General features: G+C 42.8%; 1 protein-coding gene across 3 annotated transcripts in view; it reads left to right on the forward strand.

Annotated features, from left to right (window-relative positions):
- MYOM1 (myomesin 1) overlaps positions 1-2,711 on the forward strand; it is a 136,181-nt gene extending 133,470 nt beyond the window's left edge. For all 3 annotated transcript variants that reach the window (XM_036875048.1, XM_036875046.1, XM_036875047.1), the window contains one exon: positions 1,913-2,711. In XM_036875048.1, the coding sequence (XP_036730943.1) occupies positions 1,913-2,185 (273 nt within the window). In that variant the 3' untranslated portion in view covers positions 2,186-2,711. The remainder of the gene's footprint in view (positions 1-1,912) is intronic.
- The last annotated feature ends 17,777 nt before the right edge of the window (positions 2,712-20,488 follow it).

Here is a 20,488-nt window from a genome sequence, read left to right on the forward strand (position 1 = left end):
TATAACTCAAATATATAGTATAGGTAATAGTTTTCCTGGACACCCAAGGTGCATGGGAGTTTTGTTTAGTTTTGATAAAAGTTTTAATATGTATGAAATCACAGTTTCCCAGAACATATACGTGGTCTGCTTGGATAAGTTTAATGTCAATAGTTTGACTCATATTTTTCTTGCTGAAATGTGTTTGCAGAATAATTCAGTAAGAAGTGCTAATTAATCATGGGAAGAAAACAAATTTCTTAATATCTACCCAATTCTAAATGATACTCTTACAGAAGAGGTAACAAGTGATCATATGAGGTCCTTCTAGATAGAAGGCTGTCCTTTTCCCTGTATATGGTGAGCCCTAGCTCTTTTCCTTATAATTTCTGGACTTCGGTAAGAAAAAAAATGCAAGAATGGAATTTAAAATGTGAAGTAAATTTAACATCTTTGGTCATCAGGAAAATGCAAATTAAAACCACAATGAAATATCACGACACACCTATCAGAATTGCTAAAATAAAAAGACAGTGACAACAACAAATGCTGGTGAAGATGCAGAGAGACTGCGTCAGTCCTACATTGCTGGTGGAAATGTAGACCAAAATTATACAGCTACTTGGGAAAACAGTTTGGCAATTTCTTTAAAAAAAATGAAATATACATTTACCATATGACCCAGCAATTGTACTCCTGGGCATTTATCTCAGAGAAATTAAAACTTATGTTCACATAAAAATCTGTACACAAATGTTCATAGCAGCTTTATTCATAATAGCCCCACACTGGAAACAGCCCAGATGACCCTTACAGGTATATACATACCATGGCACACTTCTCAGCAATAGAAAGGGACAAACTATTGATACCTGCAATAACTTGGATGAATCTGCAAGGAATTATGCTCAGTGTAAAAGGCACTCTCAAAACGTTACATTACTGTATGATGCTATTTATATAATGCTTTGGAAGTTATAAAGTTTTAGAAATGGAAAACAGATTAGTGGTTGCCAGGAGTTAGGAACAGCTTGGGAGGGAGAAGTGGGCATGGTTATAAAGGGACAGCAGGAGGGATCCTTGTGGGGATGGAAAGGTTCTGTATCTTGACTGAGGTTGTGGATACACGAACCTAGACAGGTGATAGAATTGAATACAACTAAACACACACAAATACAAGAAAAACTGGGGAAATCTGTTATATCAATGTCAGTGTACTGGTTGTGATATACTATAGTTTTGTAAAATGTTACTATTGGGGGAAACCGGGTAAAGAACACACAGAATCTATTATTTCTTATACTGTATATGAATCTATGATTATCTAAAAAATATTTCAACAAAAAAGTAAAGTTAAATTATAGGCCTAAACATTGATCTTTTAAAATAAGAGGGTTTCAGCACAGATGGTAATATAATAAAATATTAGGAACTAGGAATACATTCTGGCAGAGCACCTCTGCAACTGCAAAAGCTCAAGTGGGTTTGGGGGGAGAAATAAAATGAGGAAGATGGGATATGAAAATGAGGCACATTATCTGAAGCAGCTGTTAAGATTCTGCTGCTGGGCCCGGTGACACAAACGAAATGCAAAAGCAAGCAGGTGGAGATCATGGCAACGAGGAGATTTCTCTACTGAGACAGAGTCCAAAATGCCACATTAGAGCAAAAAAGCATCTGTGTGTTTATGGGAACTGGAAGCAAATGCCTTTGTGGGGCTTTGATGATAAATGTTCCTAAAGCCAGAAAGCCAAGGCCCCGAAGAAACCTACTCAGGTGTGATTTCAAACTGTAACTCACACAGGTGCACACGGCCCGGCCTGGGAGGTTTAGGTTTATCCTCCATCCGGTCAGGCCGGCCCCCAGAAGGACGCTTCAAGTTGGATCGTTAATCTGATACATCTCCTCCCCTCTCATGAAATCTGTTTTCCAGGTGCTTAACCTCACCTGCACAGTGTGGGGCAACCCGACTCCGGAGGTCTCCTGGCTGAGGAACGAGAAGCTCTTGTCCTCGGACGAGCACTGCAACCTCAGGTTTGAGGCCGGCAAGACCGCCTACTTCACCATCAGCGGGGTCAGAACGTCCGACTCGGGCAAGTATGGGCTGGTCGTGAAGAACTCGTATGGCTCGGAGATCAGCGACTTCACTGTCAGCGTGTTCATCCCGGAGGAGGAGCCCGCGAAGGGTGACAAGAAGGCCAAGTGACCGGAGGGCGAGGGGGCCGAGGGGGGCGAGCCACACCGCACTGCCTCGGGCTACGTGTGTGCGAAGGGTTCGAGCTGAGTGCAAGGAAGTCTCCGTGCTTCCTACTCCCTATTTTTGTGCTGGCTTTGGGGGTCGGGGGGATTGTCAAATCTTTATTCATATAAGGAAGCACCAACTAACGACATTGTAATCGTTTTTCTTTACCTACAAATTGTGTTAAGAAAATAACATTGATAGCGCAAATATGAGGAAACAGTTTTAAGGCAAAGACCCGGATAAAGTCAGAGGGACGTTGAATGGGGGTGGGAGAAACGTGCTGTGGAGCCGTTTGGGCTCGGCCAGCCTTTCAGCAGTCAGTTCTCCTGGTTCGCAGTGAGGTGGCAGCGTCCAGTCAGACAAGACAAGCTGTTAAGTCAACCAGTCTGTGTCGTGTGTTGTAGCAAGAGCCGTGTGTGCGTTCTGTGGGCGGCCTGGTGATTTGGAAGCTCTCGGTCCTAATAAACAGTTCACACCCCTCTGCTCCCCCGTCAGTGCTTCTCTCCTTCTTACTGGTTTGGCTGCCCAGCTGGGTGGCCTCCGCTGGGTGACCTTTCTGGCCTCTTCTTGTAACACGTCTTCTGAATTTTAAATTCCTTTTGGTTAAAGCAGTGCCTTCACAACACAATCACATAAGGCATCCCAGGTCGGTTGAAGTTCAGAGGTGTGAACTTGCTCCGTCACTGTACATCTGGTAGCTCACCAGGCGATCCGTCAGGTCTCTTCCATTGTTAAGATACCCGGAGTCACCAAATGTAATGTGTCAACAAAGGATAATAAGATGGCGTGGAGCGTCTAGCACCAGAATTGGCGACTAAGGCCACAGCTGAGAATAAAGGGCACTAAAGGATGGTCACTCTAAGTTCAGAGAACTGCCAGCTCTGGGGCCTGCCCCTTGCGGCAGCATTTTCTGCTTGAGGGAATTTGGGCCTCCCCACCCCTACCCCTAACTCCCAACCACCACACACACACACACACACACACACACACACACACACACATACACACACACACAACACAGGAGGAAAAGAGTAACTGTGAAAGCCACCCCTGCCTTCGTCCTGTCAAGGGTCAGGGATGGGACGACAGACTCCCTCACACAGTTTGGAGGGGCACCTACACACCCTCTCCTTTGCAAAGATCAGGACTGCAACTTGCCTCTCACCTGACTGTAGCCCCCACTATCGCCCTGACGCTGACCACCGGCAGGAGCGAGCTGCTGCCCTCCCACGGTCAGACACGGCAGGTGGATGAGTTTCCCAGGGTCCCGTGGACTCTGCAGAAAGTGCCGACCTGAGCAGGCTGACCTTCTCCTCCCAGGACGAGTGGACCCAGAAGGAAAGTGGATGCCCATAGGGAAGCCACAGAGAGGAGACAGGGGTGAAGCAGGGGGGCTCTGTCCAAAGAGCTGCACAAGTGACAGCTGTGCAGGTGAGAGGCCCAAGACTCTCCACAGGACCCCCGGCACCCCACGAGCACCAGCAGCTGAGCCCCCAGCGTTGGGAGGAGGGTGGGAGGGAGGTGCCTGCCAGCAGAACTTGCCACCCCGATCCCCGCTCCACGCTCCTGGAACCCCTGGAGCCCAGACCAGGGAAAACAGGAAGGATTTTGAATCCAATGAAAACACAGGTTTAAAACAGTGTGTTCTAAATTTTGAAATTGTGTGGAAACTTAGGAAATGAGAGTGTGCTACCCCTGAGCTCGCCGCCACCCAGCAGAGGGAGACTTGCCGGAAGGCAGTGGGAGTGAGGGAGAGGAAGACCTTCCGTGTTCACAGCTCTAAAGCCGAGGCTTCTCAGTAACATGGTTATGAGAATTATTTCAGCCATTATAATGACCAAACGAAATCAACTACATCATGATTTGATGGCTTAGGTAAAAAGCTGCTGTTTCTACAGGAAAAATAGAACTGAAACGATAGCTCTATCAATTCCGTGATACTGATGGTCCTCCTGACTCAGAGGAATTCATCCGTCACCTGCTAAATGTGAGCTATTATAACACAGAGGATCAATAGAAAAGACTATTCAAAGTTTAGTTTTCTAAAGTTAATATTCAACATATTAATATAATAAACTTAAAAATCTAGATTTTAAATCCTTGAAGTTTAACTTTAAAACCTTATTTTTCTAATTTAAAAACATAGCCATTGAAAAAATTAATTTTAAGGGTGCTTTAATAGCATAACAAAGTTCCCTTTAACTTGTTAAACTGTATTTATAAGTTAACATATTTGCTTTCCATTTTAAGTACTACTATTGTCTGACTTAACCAACAAAAACTTTCCAAGAACTTAAATAACTTTAATTACCTATAAAACTAAGTATACAAAATTTTGAGTTCTCTTAAATGTTCTCAAATTGTACATAAATTTAGTAAGACTTCAACATAAAAATCACAATTAGACATTTTAGTTAGAATCATAAGCTATTACTAGGATTAATTATCTAAAACATTACAGGTACATAAAAATCAAATATGCACAGACTCCATAATGCAAAAATACTAGTGTTACCTAGATGTAGCCCCTAGAGCCTGAGACTGGAGTTCTAATACCCATGCCAGAATGAGAGGCGTAGATTCGGATAGTTTGTGATGGGGAGCTGCACATCAAGACCTCAGCACAGCGCTGGGATGCACAAAAGGTGGTTTAGACAAAAAAAAACAAGGATAGTAAAAATATCACCAGCTGACATGGAGAAGCTCTACTGAAGCTTGCCATCTGCCTGGGAGTGGTTCTGGGGAGAAAAACAAAGTTAACAGGTTCCTCAAGCCAGTACTGCACACTCGTGGGGTCCACATTTACAACAAGCACCACATGGTATAGGAATCCCAAGCCAAGAGTTCCCATAAAAATGGCCAGTGTCCGGGCCCCAGAGAAGCAAATGTAAAACGACACTACAAGGAACTTCTGTGTCTGCCCACAAAGGATTGCTGTTATGGAAATTATCCTCCCACCATAAACAACTAGAAAACCAGGCACAATATATGTGGAAAAAAACTGTTTGGGGCGTTGGCTAGTGAACATGCAGGGCTGTGATGCCCCAGAGAAAGGGAAACAGTAACGAAAGACCTGTGATTTCTCCAACTTGTTGCCTGGACAGAGTGTTCAGGCTGCAGTCCAGCCAGGGGGACCGAAAGAGAACCTGTCAGTCTCACTGAGTTGAGGAGATAGAGACTGTAGTTCAAGGAGGCTGAAGTGGCTGGGATTCGTGGGAAAGGGCAGTGGAGGGAAGAGTTGCACAGAGAGGAGCACAGACTGCAGCAGACAGGTCTCTGGCTGAGCGCTGCTCTGGGAGTGCGGGAGGACCTGGGAGGTGGGGGGACAAGGAGTCCTGGTAGCTCACGCAGACTGGGAGCAGTTCTCCTCCCCATCAGCCTGAATGAAAATGTTCAGTGTAATACATGGAACATTGGGTAGAGGCCTCAGAAGTTGCTCACCTTACTAGTGGGGCTAAATTAACTCTCAACTGAAAGCTGCCCTGGACACACCCTCACAAAGTTTGAAAGCAAGACTCCAGAGGATCAAATATCTATGGTAACGTAATAGTGTGTCAGGACAAAGTGCAACACACTTTAAATGAATGCATCATCTAGCAGTGTGACATTCATAACAGCTGGCATCCAATCAAAATCAGCAGGTGTGCAAAGAAGAAAGAAAATATGATTAATAACCAGGAGAAAAGTACATTAAAGGTAAATAAGTTCTGTGGATATAATGTACAGCATGTAACTATTATTACAATAGTTAATAATACTGTATTGCATATTTACAAGTTCCTAAGAGAGTAGATGGTAAAAGTTCTCATCACAAGAAAAAGAAATTTGTAACTATGTGAGGTGTTGTTAACTAAACTTATTGTGGTAATCATTTCACAATATATACATATGTCAAATCATCATGTTGTATACCTAAAACTAATACAATGTTATATGTCCATTATATCTCAATAAAACTGGGAAAAATACTTTATACACAAATTTTATGGAAGTATCAAGAATAATTCATTATTAATTTAATACAATTTGAGCAGATAATGAAAATTCAAAATAATTTTTAGTCATTTTTAGCACAATGCAATCCCAACAGCAAATGTAATCATAATTTCAATAAAAGATGCTTAAGTAGCTTTTGAAATATGATGAGCTATGTGTATATAAGTTATTTGTTGGTAGCTTATAGGTATGTAACTTGAAATGGCACTGCTATAGTTTTATGATCATTAATCTAAGTTAGCAGAAGTCTACAATCTAATAAAATGATACATGAGGAAAAAAAGTATATTAATAAAAACAAAGCCAGAAATGACAGAGATGATTGAATTAGCAGACATGGGCCTTAAAACATCTGTTATAACTATATTCTATATTTTCAAGAAGCCAGAGGAAATACTGAATATGTTAAGTAGAGACATGGAAGAATACCAAGGCATATCATGATGAATTTGCTGAAAAACATTGGTAAAGAGAAAATCTTAAAAGCAGCCAGAGGGAAAAAGACAAATTATGTACAGAGGAACAAAAGTGAGACTAACGCAAGACTTCTCATGAGAAGCTATAGAAGCCAGAGGACCATGGAGTGAGATCTTTAAAGTGCCAAGTAAAAAGCAAACCAAAAACTCTCAACCTAGTATTCTCTACCGACTGAAAATGTTATTTAAAAATTAAGGCAAGGACTTCCCTGGTGGCACAGTGGTTAAGAATCCGCCTGCCAATGCAGAAGACACGGGTTCGAGCCCTGGTCCGGGAAGATCCCACATGCCGCAGAGCAACAAAGCCCATGTGCCACAGTGACTGAGCCTGTGCTCTAGAGCCCGTGAGCCACAACTACTGAGCCCACATGATGCAACTACTGAAGCCCGCGCGCCTAGAGCCCGTGCTCCACAACAAGAGAAGCCACCACAATGAGGAGCCCATGCACCACAACGAAGAGTAACCCCTGCTCGCCGCAACTAGAGAAAGCCCGCACGTAGCAACGAAGATCTAACGCAGCCAAAAATAAATAAATAAATTTATTTAAAAAAAATTAAGGCAAGATAAAGACTTTACAGTATCTGTCAAACTAAAGCAGAGAGGTCTGCCACCAGCAGATCTGCACTGTAAGAAATGTTCAAGGAAGTTCTTCGGACAGAAGGCAAGTGGCATCAGATGGAAATTCAGATCAACGAAGAATGAAACGTAGCGGAAATGGCAAACATGTCGGCAAATATGAAGTACATTTTTCTCATTTGTATTTTCTTCTTGCTCCTAATGCACCTCTGCCAGAGGCACCCTGGCCTGGCCTGGTACCCAGCGCCTGTACTCCCTCCACCCGGACCTCGGCCAGCCCTAGGGTTCCCAGGCCTCAGCATCAGTACCATCAGAGGTGCTGCTTGGGGACAGATGCAGTCCCGCCAGGATAATGTACCATCCCTTCATCCCTCTAGTCTCAGGAAGTCCAACCTTACCCAGGGCTGGACCACTCAGGAGGCTCCTGCAGTGTCTGCATGAGAGCAGCGGCCGAGAAGACGAGGATGCACTGACCAGAGAGACGTTTCGGAGGTAAATGGGCAGGGCTTGGGTGGAATTGCTCAGGAGGACTCACCTACCTGCCCTCTGCCTTGACTAGCTGGATGGATGGTGTGTCCTCTGAAAGGGGAGCAGCCCAGAGATAGAAGGAGCCGTGTGAGGCGGTGGGGGGGCGGGGGTTGCATTAGGGCAAAATTGTGAGTTTCCTAAAAGCTCAGGTAGGGTAAGAAATTACTGCTTTTAGAAGATATGAGGTACAAAAAGCCTTGACTGAAAGAGAAGGAAGCAGTATGAGATGAATGACCAGAAAGCAGCAGAGGATGATGTTTAAATGATTACTGGGCTTGCATTCTCAGAACAAATAAAAGAGAAAGTGCGAGTTAAAGTACTGGGAACTATGAATCCTTATACTGTACGTTAAAATAAAACAAAAACTTTCCCATCTTTGTGGTGCATCAGTATATCTACATCAGGAAAGCAAATCTTGTACAATAGAGGAATTACACTCCAGTTGAATCATAGAATCAGGAATTTTCTTTACTGTTTTGGCAGTTACAGGAACTATGTAGCATTTGTGTTGCAAAGTAACATTGCATTGTTATTGCTCAAACAGTATGTTCTTGTTACTTCTAAGTATCTACCGCTATCAAGTGAAAAAAAAAAAAAGATTTATGGATTAATAGTACCACTGGCGCCGTCTCAAAGTGTTTATTGTGTCCAACTCTGTGGCCCTGCTCTCTTACCCACAGCAAGACGTTTAGATAAAATACACAGATTTTATGGAAGATTACATGCTTGAAACACAATGACTATTATGTCATGTCTTCAGATGTTTGCATTTTGACCTCTACCTCAGGGCTTTAGAGAGGAAGTTATGTAAGAAAAGTCTTAGATGATTTAATACGCTTCTGAAGAATCAACTGATATATGTACATGAAAATCTCAAAAAATTTACATGAAAGTTTCCAAAATGACCTAGCTCATAGTTATTAAGATCTAAGTGATTTTTCACACTATTTCTTTACATACTTTATTGTAGTCTAGTGGCAATAGACTACTACTATTGTCTTATTATTAGAGATAATAAGACAATACTTGTGACAAAGCTCATTCACGTTCTGGGGGCACCCAGAGACAGTACACACGCCCTGCTGTCCCCACTTAAGGGCAAATTTCTACATTCTGGAAAAGCTATGAAGCAACACACAACCAAGTTGCATTTAAAACACTTTGGCAACAAAATACGCCCTGCTTTGAATAAATCATGAAAGTAGCTTTCCCCTCCCCTGGTCTCAAGTTTCTGTGGTTTCCCCCTTCCCTCTCCTCCCTATTTGAAAAAGGGCGGAGGGCATAACCTATAGGAACAGGACTACAGCCTGAAGGGTCACTGGTGCCATGATATCACAGGAAAGCCTCCTATCCTGCCTGCCCTGACCTAGTTCTAAGCTGGGTGAGAAGGTGGCCCCACTGACGCCTCGTCCCTGGGACTGGTCAGAGGGAAGAGCTTCCTTTCAGAGACCGGGAGCCCTGTCCCAGAATCACAGTGTTTTCTTATGTAGGTTCTATTTTGATTGCTCCTGGGTTGATCTCAGTGATCCAAACACACCTGGCCCACAGCTGCCCATAGAAGCCTCCAGGCCAGCTGCAGCACATATACTAACGACCCCGCTCCACTGCACTCTGCCCTCCACAGCCTCATATCCCCGCTGCAGAGCTCCAGCCAGGCCTCAGGACCCCCTCTGCTCTCAGACTGCTTCAGCACAGACCCCACCAGCTGGTGAGCTTCCCCACCATCCGGTCCCCACTCCCCAGAACGTCCCGCGAAAAGTGCCCCTTCTTCCATACCCCAAACCAGGACCACATTCCCAAGAGGATCTTTTTACTTCACTGAGAAGAAAACTGTGCAGAGAGAGGAGAGATCAACTCCTTGCTAGGGCAGAATCTCAGGAGGAAGTTTCAGCCGTGTTGACATAAAGATAAGAATGATGAAAATAAAAAAAAAAAAGTTTTCTTCTTGAAACTGGAAGCAAAGGCAATTACCTCTATCTTATACTAATAAAAATGCAAGACATCGCCTTTTCTGTTCATTCACTCATCCAACAATATCGACTTAGCACAGGTCTGGGTCAGACCCTGATCTTCACAGGCCGCCCCTACCCCCCCCCACCCCCCGCCGCGCCGAGCAGACCAAGGCTGCCCCTCAGCCTTTGAATCCCCTGCCTTCTCTGCAGGTTCATGTTGGTGTAAATGGAAAATCACAGGCAGCTTTGGCCTCTGCACGGGCACTCCTGGAAGTCACAGAATTAAACTGGGGTGAGAATTGGGTTTTTTCCTGTCTCCCTGGATGGAGGGTGAGGTCAAGATGGGAGCTGTGTAGGTGGCTGGGAGGGGAGGGGAGAGAAGGCAGAAGGAGAGGGAATTCTTATGAGTTTCTCTGCATAACTTCATATCTATAAAGAATTAGACTATTTTGTGTAAAGGTTTTTCGTTGGACTTTTTCTCCATTTTACATCTCCTCAGGCTTTTAATATTACTTTTGTTTCTTATCTAGGCCACATTATGCTTGTTAACATTTCAAAAAAATTGCTTGCTCTCCTAATGCCGTATTAAAGGAGGTCATTGCCTTAAAATACAAGGCACCAAAGATAGATAAAAACTGTAAGTAAAAATATAACGATAAACCATTTAGCTTGAGTAATAGAAAATTTTTGTGTTTTAAAACAGGCTCATGCTAAAATCACTCTATCCTATAAAACAGAGACACTTGGATGTCCCCAGTTCTGCTAGAATCTGAGTCAATGACATTTGAGCCACTTTTATGAAGTGGAAGCAGATTGATCTCCGACAGAGCAGAGGTGCAGAGGCAACTGGTTCCATTTCCACCCTAATAATACAAAACCAAAATAAAGGGGAAGGTTTACCTCCGCAAGGCTGAAGTAAGTGCTCAGGCCTCTGCTGATAGATAATTTAAAGCAAAACAAATCAAGACACTAGGCGAAGTTAAAAAAAAAACAAAAACCAAAAAACAAAACATTACTTCATATGCTTATTACAGCAGTATAGTATAGTGATATAGTTGTATATTATTATTATTGTATTATTTGTATATTATATATTTATATTTAGAGATATAGTTGTATATTATTATTGTATTATAGTTGTATTGTATTGTATTATAGTTGTATATCATCAAGATACACCCATGATAAAAATTAGGGGACTTGAACTCTCAGAAAATTGCATAAAGACCTTAAAATAGTAAGACATTTGGAACCGCGCCTCATTTCTATGGCAGCCACAGCTACAGAAATGCAATGCGTTCCTTGTCAACACAGGAAGTTTGTTACAAAGACATCATTCAAAAGAAGAGTCAAACTCTGGAAACGCCCTTTAAAATGAAATGGGGGAAAAACTCAGAAAGTGTTTACTTCTCTAAACTTTAAAGTGTTTTATGCAGAAATTAGACAAGTCACTGCAAAAAAAAAAAAATCTAATCCAATTCACTTCTACTGTGGACCTCTTGCATGAGTCCTTGAGGATTTCACACCACAACTGCATGACCTTCTCTCTTGCTAAAGGTAGCCCTCAGCCTGTACAAAGGTACACCTTAATTTCATGCCTCTTCCACCCAGGCTTTCAAAGTGCTCACCTTGAGTAAGTGACAAAAGTTGTGCTAAGCAGGTAAGGTCTTCAACTGTGTCAAATATTGATCAGAGGTTTTGGGAGAACTTCTCAATACTTGACTCCATATATGACATAGAGGTCAGTCTGGCTGTTATTTTTATTACTCATTTATTCCTTCAACACATATTTATTGAGCACAGACTGTGAGGATACAAAGATGAACCAGCAGGAGATTTGCCCTCAGGATGCTTACTTCTAACTGATGCAGTGACAGGACCGTGAAAAGCCATAATACAAGCCACAAGTTCATGAGGAAAGTACAGACAGCACGCTATTATTATCTGAGTTCAGAGGAGGAATGCAATACTTGCTGTAGCGTGAGGTGAGCATAGGGAGAAGGTGAGATACCGGATTCAGAAAAGGCTATGTAGAAGTAGAAGCTTTTTATCTGAGCTTTGATGAGCAGGTGGGTTTAGCCATTTTAAGACTGATTAGAAATCCCTCAGCACTGTGAAGGCATCCCAGAAGGAGACAAGTCCGCACAGAAGTGAGCTGGAATACATGCTCCCAGAGAAAGAAGATGTCCAGCAGAGTTCATCCTGTCCTTATTACAAGCTGAATTGTGTCCCCTAAAATTTATTTGTTGAAGTCCGAAGCCCCAGTACCTCAGAATGTGACTGCATTTGGAGATAGGGCCTTTAAAGAGGCAATTAAGTTAAAATAGGTCATTGGGGTGAGTCACCCCATTGGGGTGAGTCCCATAGGTGCTGTGTTTTTTTAAAAAATATTTTTATTTATTTTATTTATTTACGCTGCGCCAGGTCTTAGTTTAGGCACGGGGATTCCTTAGTTGAGGCATGCAGGATCTAGTTCCCCGACCAGGGATCAAACCCGGACCCCCTGCATTGGGAGTGCAGAGTCCTACCCACTGGACCTCCAGGGAAGTCCCATAACTGGCGGTCTTTTCAGAAGAGATTAGGACACAGACAGGTACAGAGGGAAGACCGTGTAAAGACACAGGGAGGAGACAAACCATCTACAAGCCGAGAAGAAAGGCCTCAGAAGAAACCAACCCTACTGATACCTTGATCTTGGATTTCCAGCCTCCAGAACTGTGAGGAAATAAATTTCTGTTGTTTAAGCCACCCAGTCTATGGTACTTTGTTGGCAGCCCCAACAAACTAATACAGTCCTCATAGAGACTTTAGACATCCCCTGGTTTGGACCTGTAAGCGGATAGGGTGGGGGTTTGGCACAGGAAAAGAACCAAATGTAACTTTGGACAGAAAAGAAGCCATTTTAGGCCTAAGTGATTTTGTGATCTAAGCCAGGCCACAATGCTTGCCCTTGCACATGTCTCAGTAATAATGCTCTCAAGGGGACAAAAGAACAAAGGCTGTTATAATAGCAAAGATAATAAATCAGTTGTAAAGACTCCCAGTTTTGAATGGTAAAGATTAGCCTGAAGCACTTTCTGAGCTGTTTTGCAGAATTTAAACCCCTTTCAAGGGCTCAAACCACCAGATCAACTGGAACCCAAGGGATGATGTTGACTTTTTCTGACCTTCATGATTTCAATCAACTAAAGCTTGGACTCTGCCGACCTTTGCCCTCATTCTATGCTGAATTCTCCTTTGCTCAAGTCCTTCATGAACGTGCATGTACCCTTAGCTTAAAACTTCTCCAATTTTGCTGTTTGGGGAGACACTGCTTTGGGAAAGATCCCCGGTGTTCTCCTTACTCACTGCAGGTAATGAATCCTTCCTTCTCCCACTCTTTGGCTTGGTTGTGTCTTTTGGCTCCATACCCACCAAGAAGTGAACCCAGTTTTTGGGTAACAGACCGGGTTTGGTTTCCGGGCTCCCTACCTTGCTCCAGCTTACAACTCAGCCCAGCCATACCGGTGACTGGATCTCACCAGCGCGCCCTGGCCCATGAGGCATGCAGATGGTGGAAAGCAAAATACAACAAACAGGCAACAATAAAGATCTCTTGAAGACCTACTGGTCACAGAGCACTGGGTTTAGCTCTGGGTCACTGTATTCGCCTTCTCAGGCTGCCATAACAAAACACCACTGACTGGGCGGCATAAACAGAGGATATTTATTTTCTCACAATTCTGGAGGCTGGAAGTCCCGGGTCAAGGTTGCAGCTGATTCAATTTCTTTTGAGAGCTTTCTTCCTGGCTTGCAGATGGCTGCCTGGTCACTGTGTGCTCACGTGGCCCTTCTTTGGTGTGTGTGTGTACACACACACACACACACACAGAGAGAGAGAGAGAAAGAGAGAGAGACTATCTTCCTCTTTTTATAAGGCCACCAATCCTATTGGATTAGGATCCCACCCTTATGATCCTTCATTACCTCCTAAAAGCTCTATCTCCAAATACAGTCACATTGGGGGATTAGGGCTTAAACATGTGAATTTGGAGGGGGACACAATTCAGTCCATAATAGTCCCTGATGTTTGTGTTGTAGCTACCAATTAATAAGTACTTACAACATGTCAGAAACTGTTCCAAGCACTTTACACATTGAATCCTCCCAATAAGCATATAAGGAAAATACTATTATTGGACTTTTTTTCCAGATGAGCAAACTGAAGCACCAGGAGAAATTTTTGCCCAAGGCCACATAACTAGTAAGAGGTTAAGCTGGGTTTTGAATGTAGGTATTTAGGCTCCAAAGTCCATGTTTTTAATTGTTAATTATACTCAGCTGCCTCTCAGGTTAAATGTGGATAGAGATATTTCCGCTGTCTTCAAGGTAGGCCAGAAGCCTCACCATCCTCTCAACTTTGCAGGGACACAGGTAGGAGAGGGGTGGCACCTGGGCATTCCAGCAGGCTGACCTGCTGCAGAAAGACACCCTCCCCACACCACCCCATAGACACACACACTCCAGACACATGGAAATGATGGATAAAATGTAACAAAAATGTTTTTAATACATTTAGAGCATGGGAGAAGAAAGAGAAATCTCTGGAATGTAAAATCCTTGAAGACAAAGACATTATTTTCTTCATTTCTGATTCTCTAGGGTTTAGAATGGTGCCTGGCACACTCGATAAATATCTGTTGAATGAAAAACAGATTTTAGGGGCTGGAAATGAACAGAAAACTCAAAGCCAAAGTAGTGTGCAAGAGTAAAACTGAATGGATAAAGGAGGTCCTGGAACTTGACACAAGCTTTAGGATTTGGGAGCCAGGGTTTTGATGTTCATACAACAGATGTTCATTGATCAAACCTGTGATGTTCACACATGTCAAAAGATGAAGTCACTAACCTCTGTAAGAAGGAATCCCTGTATAAGGCTGAGGAGTTGTCCCATCTGTAAAACGGAGACCAGAACACTCCAACTGGGCAACCAGTCTTGAGAAGCCACAGGAGGCTGACCTGCTCTCTCTGTAATTTGTCTATAAAACCCAAGGAAGGTGGACTCTCATGGAAAACAACACACACTTCAGATGAGCTCACAGGTGAAAATAACAAACCACCCAGGAAATGAACCACCCCAGGGAAGAACCACAAAAGAGATAATTCTCATCCAAGAACTAGAGGCAATAGAACAATCTGAAAGAATCTTTAAAATAATTGAGTTTGAAATGTTGAAAGAGGTAAAGGAAGAAATACAACATATAAAGCAGGAACAGGATATTATGGGAAAAAGAACAAATGAATTTAGGAAAGAACAAATAGAAATCCTACACATGAAAAGTAGATTACCTACTGGAACTAAAAAAAAAAAAAAAAAAAAACTCAGTTAACTAAAAAGAGAATTAATGAAGTGGAAGATAAATTGGAAGAAATACTTCAGAATTCAGGCTAGAGATATAAGGAAGAAAACCATAAAAATCATTTAAGAGACCCAGAGACTAAAATGAGAAATACCAAATAAATTGAACTAGAGTTCCAGAGAAGAGAGTAAGAAGAACACAAAATAACATTATTGAAAAAGGATGGAGTTTTTTTCCATAACTAAAGATATGTGATGAAGCTCCCTGTATCATGAGCAAAATAAGTAAAAAATAAATCCACACCTAGACCCCTCAGAATAAAATGCAGAATATCAAAGACAAAGGGAAAATATTAGAACTACATGTGTGAATAAAACCAGGCTATTGAGAAAATGGCAGTAGGTGTAGAGAGCGGGTAAGTGGCCAGTCTATGCTTCGTTCATGCCCATTCTTCACGAATTTTCATTTCAGTGGGCGAAGAGGACCCTGCTTTGACAGGGGAATCAGAGCTCTGCCTTGTCAACAGTGGGAGGTGGATAGATTAGGAGGAAGACAGTTCAATTACCATTTTATTACAGTCTCAGAAACTATCTCAAATATAGCGTTTAAAAGGACTGACTCTGAAGTGATGCCAGTATATTATTTGTAATTCAATTCACATTTCTCTCAAATTTAAGCCTGTTCAGTTTTGGATAGATGCCCAAGCATGTTCTTTATCAAAGGTATATTAAAGAATGAATCAATCAGTGACCAAGTTTCACTGAGCAGCATCACTTGTTTATTCCAAAAAAAAATTTATTGATTATCTATTAAGAGTAAGATACTTTGTTAGAAATTTTAGAGTTAAGAATTATGAAAACAAGAAAAGGAAAAAAATGAGCTATGAAGACATACAACAGGACAATGAATAATGGGTTTGAACTGGTTTAGATATGATGATCCAGGCAGAGGGTTCAGCAAGTGCAAAGTCCCTGGGGCAGGTTGGCACTTACCATGTTTGAATAACAGAAAGTATGCCAATGTTCCTGGAACACAGTGATTGAGGAGAAGGGTAGTATAAGGTCAGCAAGGGAAGCAGGAATCAGGCCATATAGAGTGGGGTTAGGAGTTTGGACTTTATTCTAAATCCAATGGGAACCCACCAGAGGATTTTATTTATTTATTTATTTATTTAGGCTGTGTTGGGTCTTTGTTGTTGCACGCTTTCTCTAGTTTCGGGGAGCGAGGGCTGCTCTTCGTTGCCGTACACGGGCTTCTCTCTGAGGTGGCTTCTCTTGTTGAGGAGCACAGGCTCTAGGCGTGCAGGCTGCAGTAGTTGTGGCTCACGGGCTCTAGAGCGCAGGCTCAGTTGTTGTGGCACACGGGCTTAGTTGCTCCATGGCATGTGGGATCTTCCCTGACCAGGGCTCGAACCCGTGTCTCCTGCATTGGCAGGCAGATTCTTAACCACTGAGCCACCAGGGAAGTCCCCCACCAGAAGATTTTAAGCAAAGAAACAACATGAGTTAATTTTTTTTAAATGATCACTCTGGGTGCTTAGTGGAGAATGGATTGAGGAGGGACAAAAATGAAAGAAGGAAAAGGAGTTAAATTGGTCTCCCACCAACTCAAGAGAGAATTGATGACAGCTCTGACTATAGTTAGTAACAGAGATGGAGAGAGGCAGACAGACCTGAGATATAATTCGAGGACAAAGTTTTGTTGATGCAATGGATGTAGTGAATGAGGGAAATAGAGAAAAATCAAGGATAACTTCAAGGCTTTTGGCCTGTCCCCTGGAAGGGTGGTGGTATGACTATTTGAGATAGGAAAAAATGGGGAAAAACAGGGAAATCAATCATCCCATATCAGGCATGTTAATTTTGAGATACCTATTAGACCCAAAAATGGATATGCCAGGTAAGAAGTCAGACAAAGTCTGTGGTTCAGGAGAGGTCATAGAAGAAAAGGGTATTTAGAGTCGCTGGACTACAGATGCTGCCAATAGCCGTGGGCTTCCAAGAGAGAACCACCTCAGCAAAGAAGGAAGTGAAAAAGAGAGAGCCCTGGTACATGCCCACATTTAAGTTCCAGAAGAGGAGGAGGAACTAGCCAAGGCAACCAGGAAGGAGTAACTTGGGAGGTAGGAGGGCAACTAGGGAGCCTCAGGGAGGCAAAAGAAAAGAACATTTGCTCATCCCAAACGGAGTGGTCAACTGTATCAGATGTGCAGAAAGTCGGCATGAGTTTAGCTTTAGTGTCAGAAGCCTTGGAGTGGGTTTCAGAGAGAATGGAAGATAAAACGTGGGGACACGGAGTACAGATAATTATGTCGAGTACATAGTTATTCTGCATGGGGAGTGAAGAAATGAGATGGTAGCTGAAGGGGGCTTGGAGTAAAGGGGGAGTTATCTAAGATGATAGATCAGAGATGGAAAGATGCTGTTGAGGCTGGTTGAGTAGAGAGGGAGGAAGTGAAGGTGCAGACTGACGCCCTTGAGTAGACAAGACAGGATGACGTCCACATGAGCAGGTGTGTGGCTCTGCTTGGACAGGGACCCATCCCCTCGGCCTTAATAGGACAGAAGGCAGAAAATACGAGCACGGAGGTAGGTAGTTAATGGTGAAATGATGAGGAAGTTCCCATCTAATCGTTTCCATCTTCTTCACGAATTGTGAGGCTAAATCATCAGTTGAAAGTGAAGCTGCGGGAGGAAGGTGGAGGGTTGGGTTAGTGACTGAAGAGAGAAAAAGGTAGGTTATAAATATCTTAGCCGACTGGGAATTCCCTGGTGGCGCAGTGGTTAAGACTCTGCACTCCCAGTGCAGGGGGCCCAGGGTCAATCCCTGATCCAGGAACTAGATCCCACATGCATGCCGCAGCTAAGAGTTCACGTGCCACAGCTAAGGTGCTGGTGAGCCGCAACTAAAGAGCCCGCCTGCTGCAACTAAGGAGCCCTTGTGCCACAGCTAAGGCCCGACGCACCCAAATAAATAAATAACCATTTTTTTTAAAAAAGAGAGAGTTCAGTTTGGGGCATGGAGAAAGCATTTAAAAAAATAAATATCCTAGCAGAAAATGTGGTAGGGTTTCCAGGAGGTGTCAAGGGCCCATTTGAAACATGTGTCGCATATTTAAGGTGACACTGTCAGCACAGTTGTGCAACTTCTGCAACATTCAGTTGCACAAGTGTAGTTATGATGGAGCAGCTTTGCCCAGTTAGTAAATGGAGAAAGAATGGAGACGGAGGTGAGGGGGTTCACAGGAAGTGATCAAGTTGGACCATGGAGCCCAAGGCTGGGCAAGAAGGGTGAGAAGAACATTTGGAAAATGGTATTCAATGGACAGCGGGTCCCAGTGAGATAGAACCATTTGGAATTGAAGCATTTTAGTAAGTAGGCCAGAGGACAACACATTATTCAGAGAGTGGACTCCTTAAATATGGGATTTCAAAGACTGTTTCTTTTCCCCCTAACCTCCCCTTGTGAGTAGACAGAATAGATAACACTCTGTGAAATGAGATTCCAGAATTAAGAAAGTTTTGTTGTCCTCACCTTGCCCAGAATGTATCCCCTCACTTGCTCAGAGTTGTCTAAAATCACGCAATTAGAGCGCCATTACTCCATCATCAAGGGACTTCCTATTAAAATGTAAACCCTATGGGAAAGATGATTTATTCCAAGCCAGGCAGGGGCACCTCATCCTCATCTCTCTCCATAAGTGTGTAGTGAGCACCTGTCAGCCAAGGGCCCTGTGCGGCCAACCCACCAGCGCACAGCATGGGACAAGACCCGCACTGCTCTCAACTTTATGCAACTGAGGTCCTCGCAAACTTCATCCCCAGGTGAGAATTAATTTTTCAGATTATTTCCAGAGAACAGGTTTTTATGTGGGAAAGAGCAGACATATTGAGCACCCAAAACAGAAGGTTTGGTCCTTCAGAGTTTGCCTGGGCCTGGCATTGTTTCCCTAAAGTTACAGCATAACTGAAAGTTTTGTAAAAAGGGAATAAAAAGCAGAAATACAGATTGAGGGCTTCCCTGGTGGTGCAGTGGTTGAGAATCTGCCTGCCGGTGCGGGGGACACGGATTCGAGCCCTGGTCTGGGAAGATCCCACATGCTGCAGAGCAACTGGGCCCGTGAGCCACAACTGCTGAGCCTGCACGTCTGGAGCTTGTGCTCCGCAACAAGAGAGGCCGCGATAGTGAGAGGCCTGCGCACCGCGATGAAGAGTGGCCCCCGCTCACCGCAACTAGAGAAAGCCCTCACACAGAAACAAAGACCCAACACAGCCAAAAATAAATATAAATAAATAAATAAAAATTAAAAAAAAAAAAGAAATACAGATTGAAAATCTTTCAAATGCATATAACCTTAGACACAGAAATTCAACAATTTGTCAAAAGGAAATAGAGATGATGTACTAAGATGTTTGAGTTAAGAATGTGCATCACAATATTATTTATAATATCAAAACATGAAAAAGCACTGTTAATACTAAAAATTGGAGATCAGTTAAGAAAGCTATAGTAATCCACTGAGGGAACACTTTGTGGCAATATTGATTGATATACTGCCTAATTGGAAAAGCAAATGCATCTTCCTTTTTTATCTTCTTTTTTAAAATCTAAAATCATACAAACAAATTGCAGAGGAAAAAAGATAAAAGACACATATATCAAACTGTTAATGGATTTGGGGTGAGTCTTAGTTTGTACTGTTTTTTGTCTTTGTGCTTTACTGTGTTTTTGTACGAAAGCAAAAATAAATGTGAGCGTATTTAATCATCAAAGGAAATGTCCAACTTGATTTTATTTCCTAGCTGTGCGATATATATATATATATATACACATACCAAACAGCCTCAAAATTCTATCGTAAGACTTAATTAACTTTAACAAACAGAGCTTTTAATTCACAATACTTATTCTGACAGCATCTATCACAAAGAAGCAGTTGATGCAAACTGAATTACCTGATTGTAAAAAAAGAAATGATTCTTGTCAGAAAATAACGATGCCTATGAATAGACAAGAAGCCACAACATTCTTTTCCTAATGTATGTTTTTTCTGATAACTAAATTATCCTACTTTGGAAAATGTCATTAATGCAGGCCGACCTTGAAGACATGCAGGATTGTAAGGCTTGGCAAACAGAGCTCTGGCATCTTCCTGGAGTCAGAGTGGGAGGAAATGCCAGGTGACCACTGCAATGACCACCATCCATCCTGCTGGACTCAGGAATCAGCAGGCTGCCTGTGCTGTGCTGCCTTTTATCCCATTTCCTGGGCTTCCACTTTAGACTCACAACAGACCAAGAAAGGAAAGGATGGAGAGAAAGGTGGGCAATGAATCCGAAGGTGGAAAAGTAGAGAAGATTTTAAAAGAAAGAAAAACAGGAGGTAGAGAGGTGAGACCA

The sequence above is a fragment of the Balaenoptera musculus genome, chromosome 14 (assembly GCF_009873245.2).
Source record: "Balaenoptera musculus isolate JJ_BM4_2016_0621 chromosome 14, mBalMus1.pri.v3, whole genome shotgun sequence".
Lineage (NCBI taxonomy): Eukaryota > Metazoa > Chordata > Mammalia > Artiodactyla > Balaenopteridae > Balaenoptera > Balaenoptera musculus.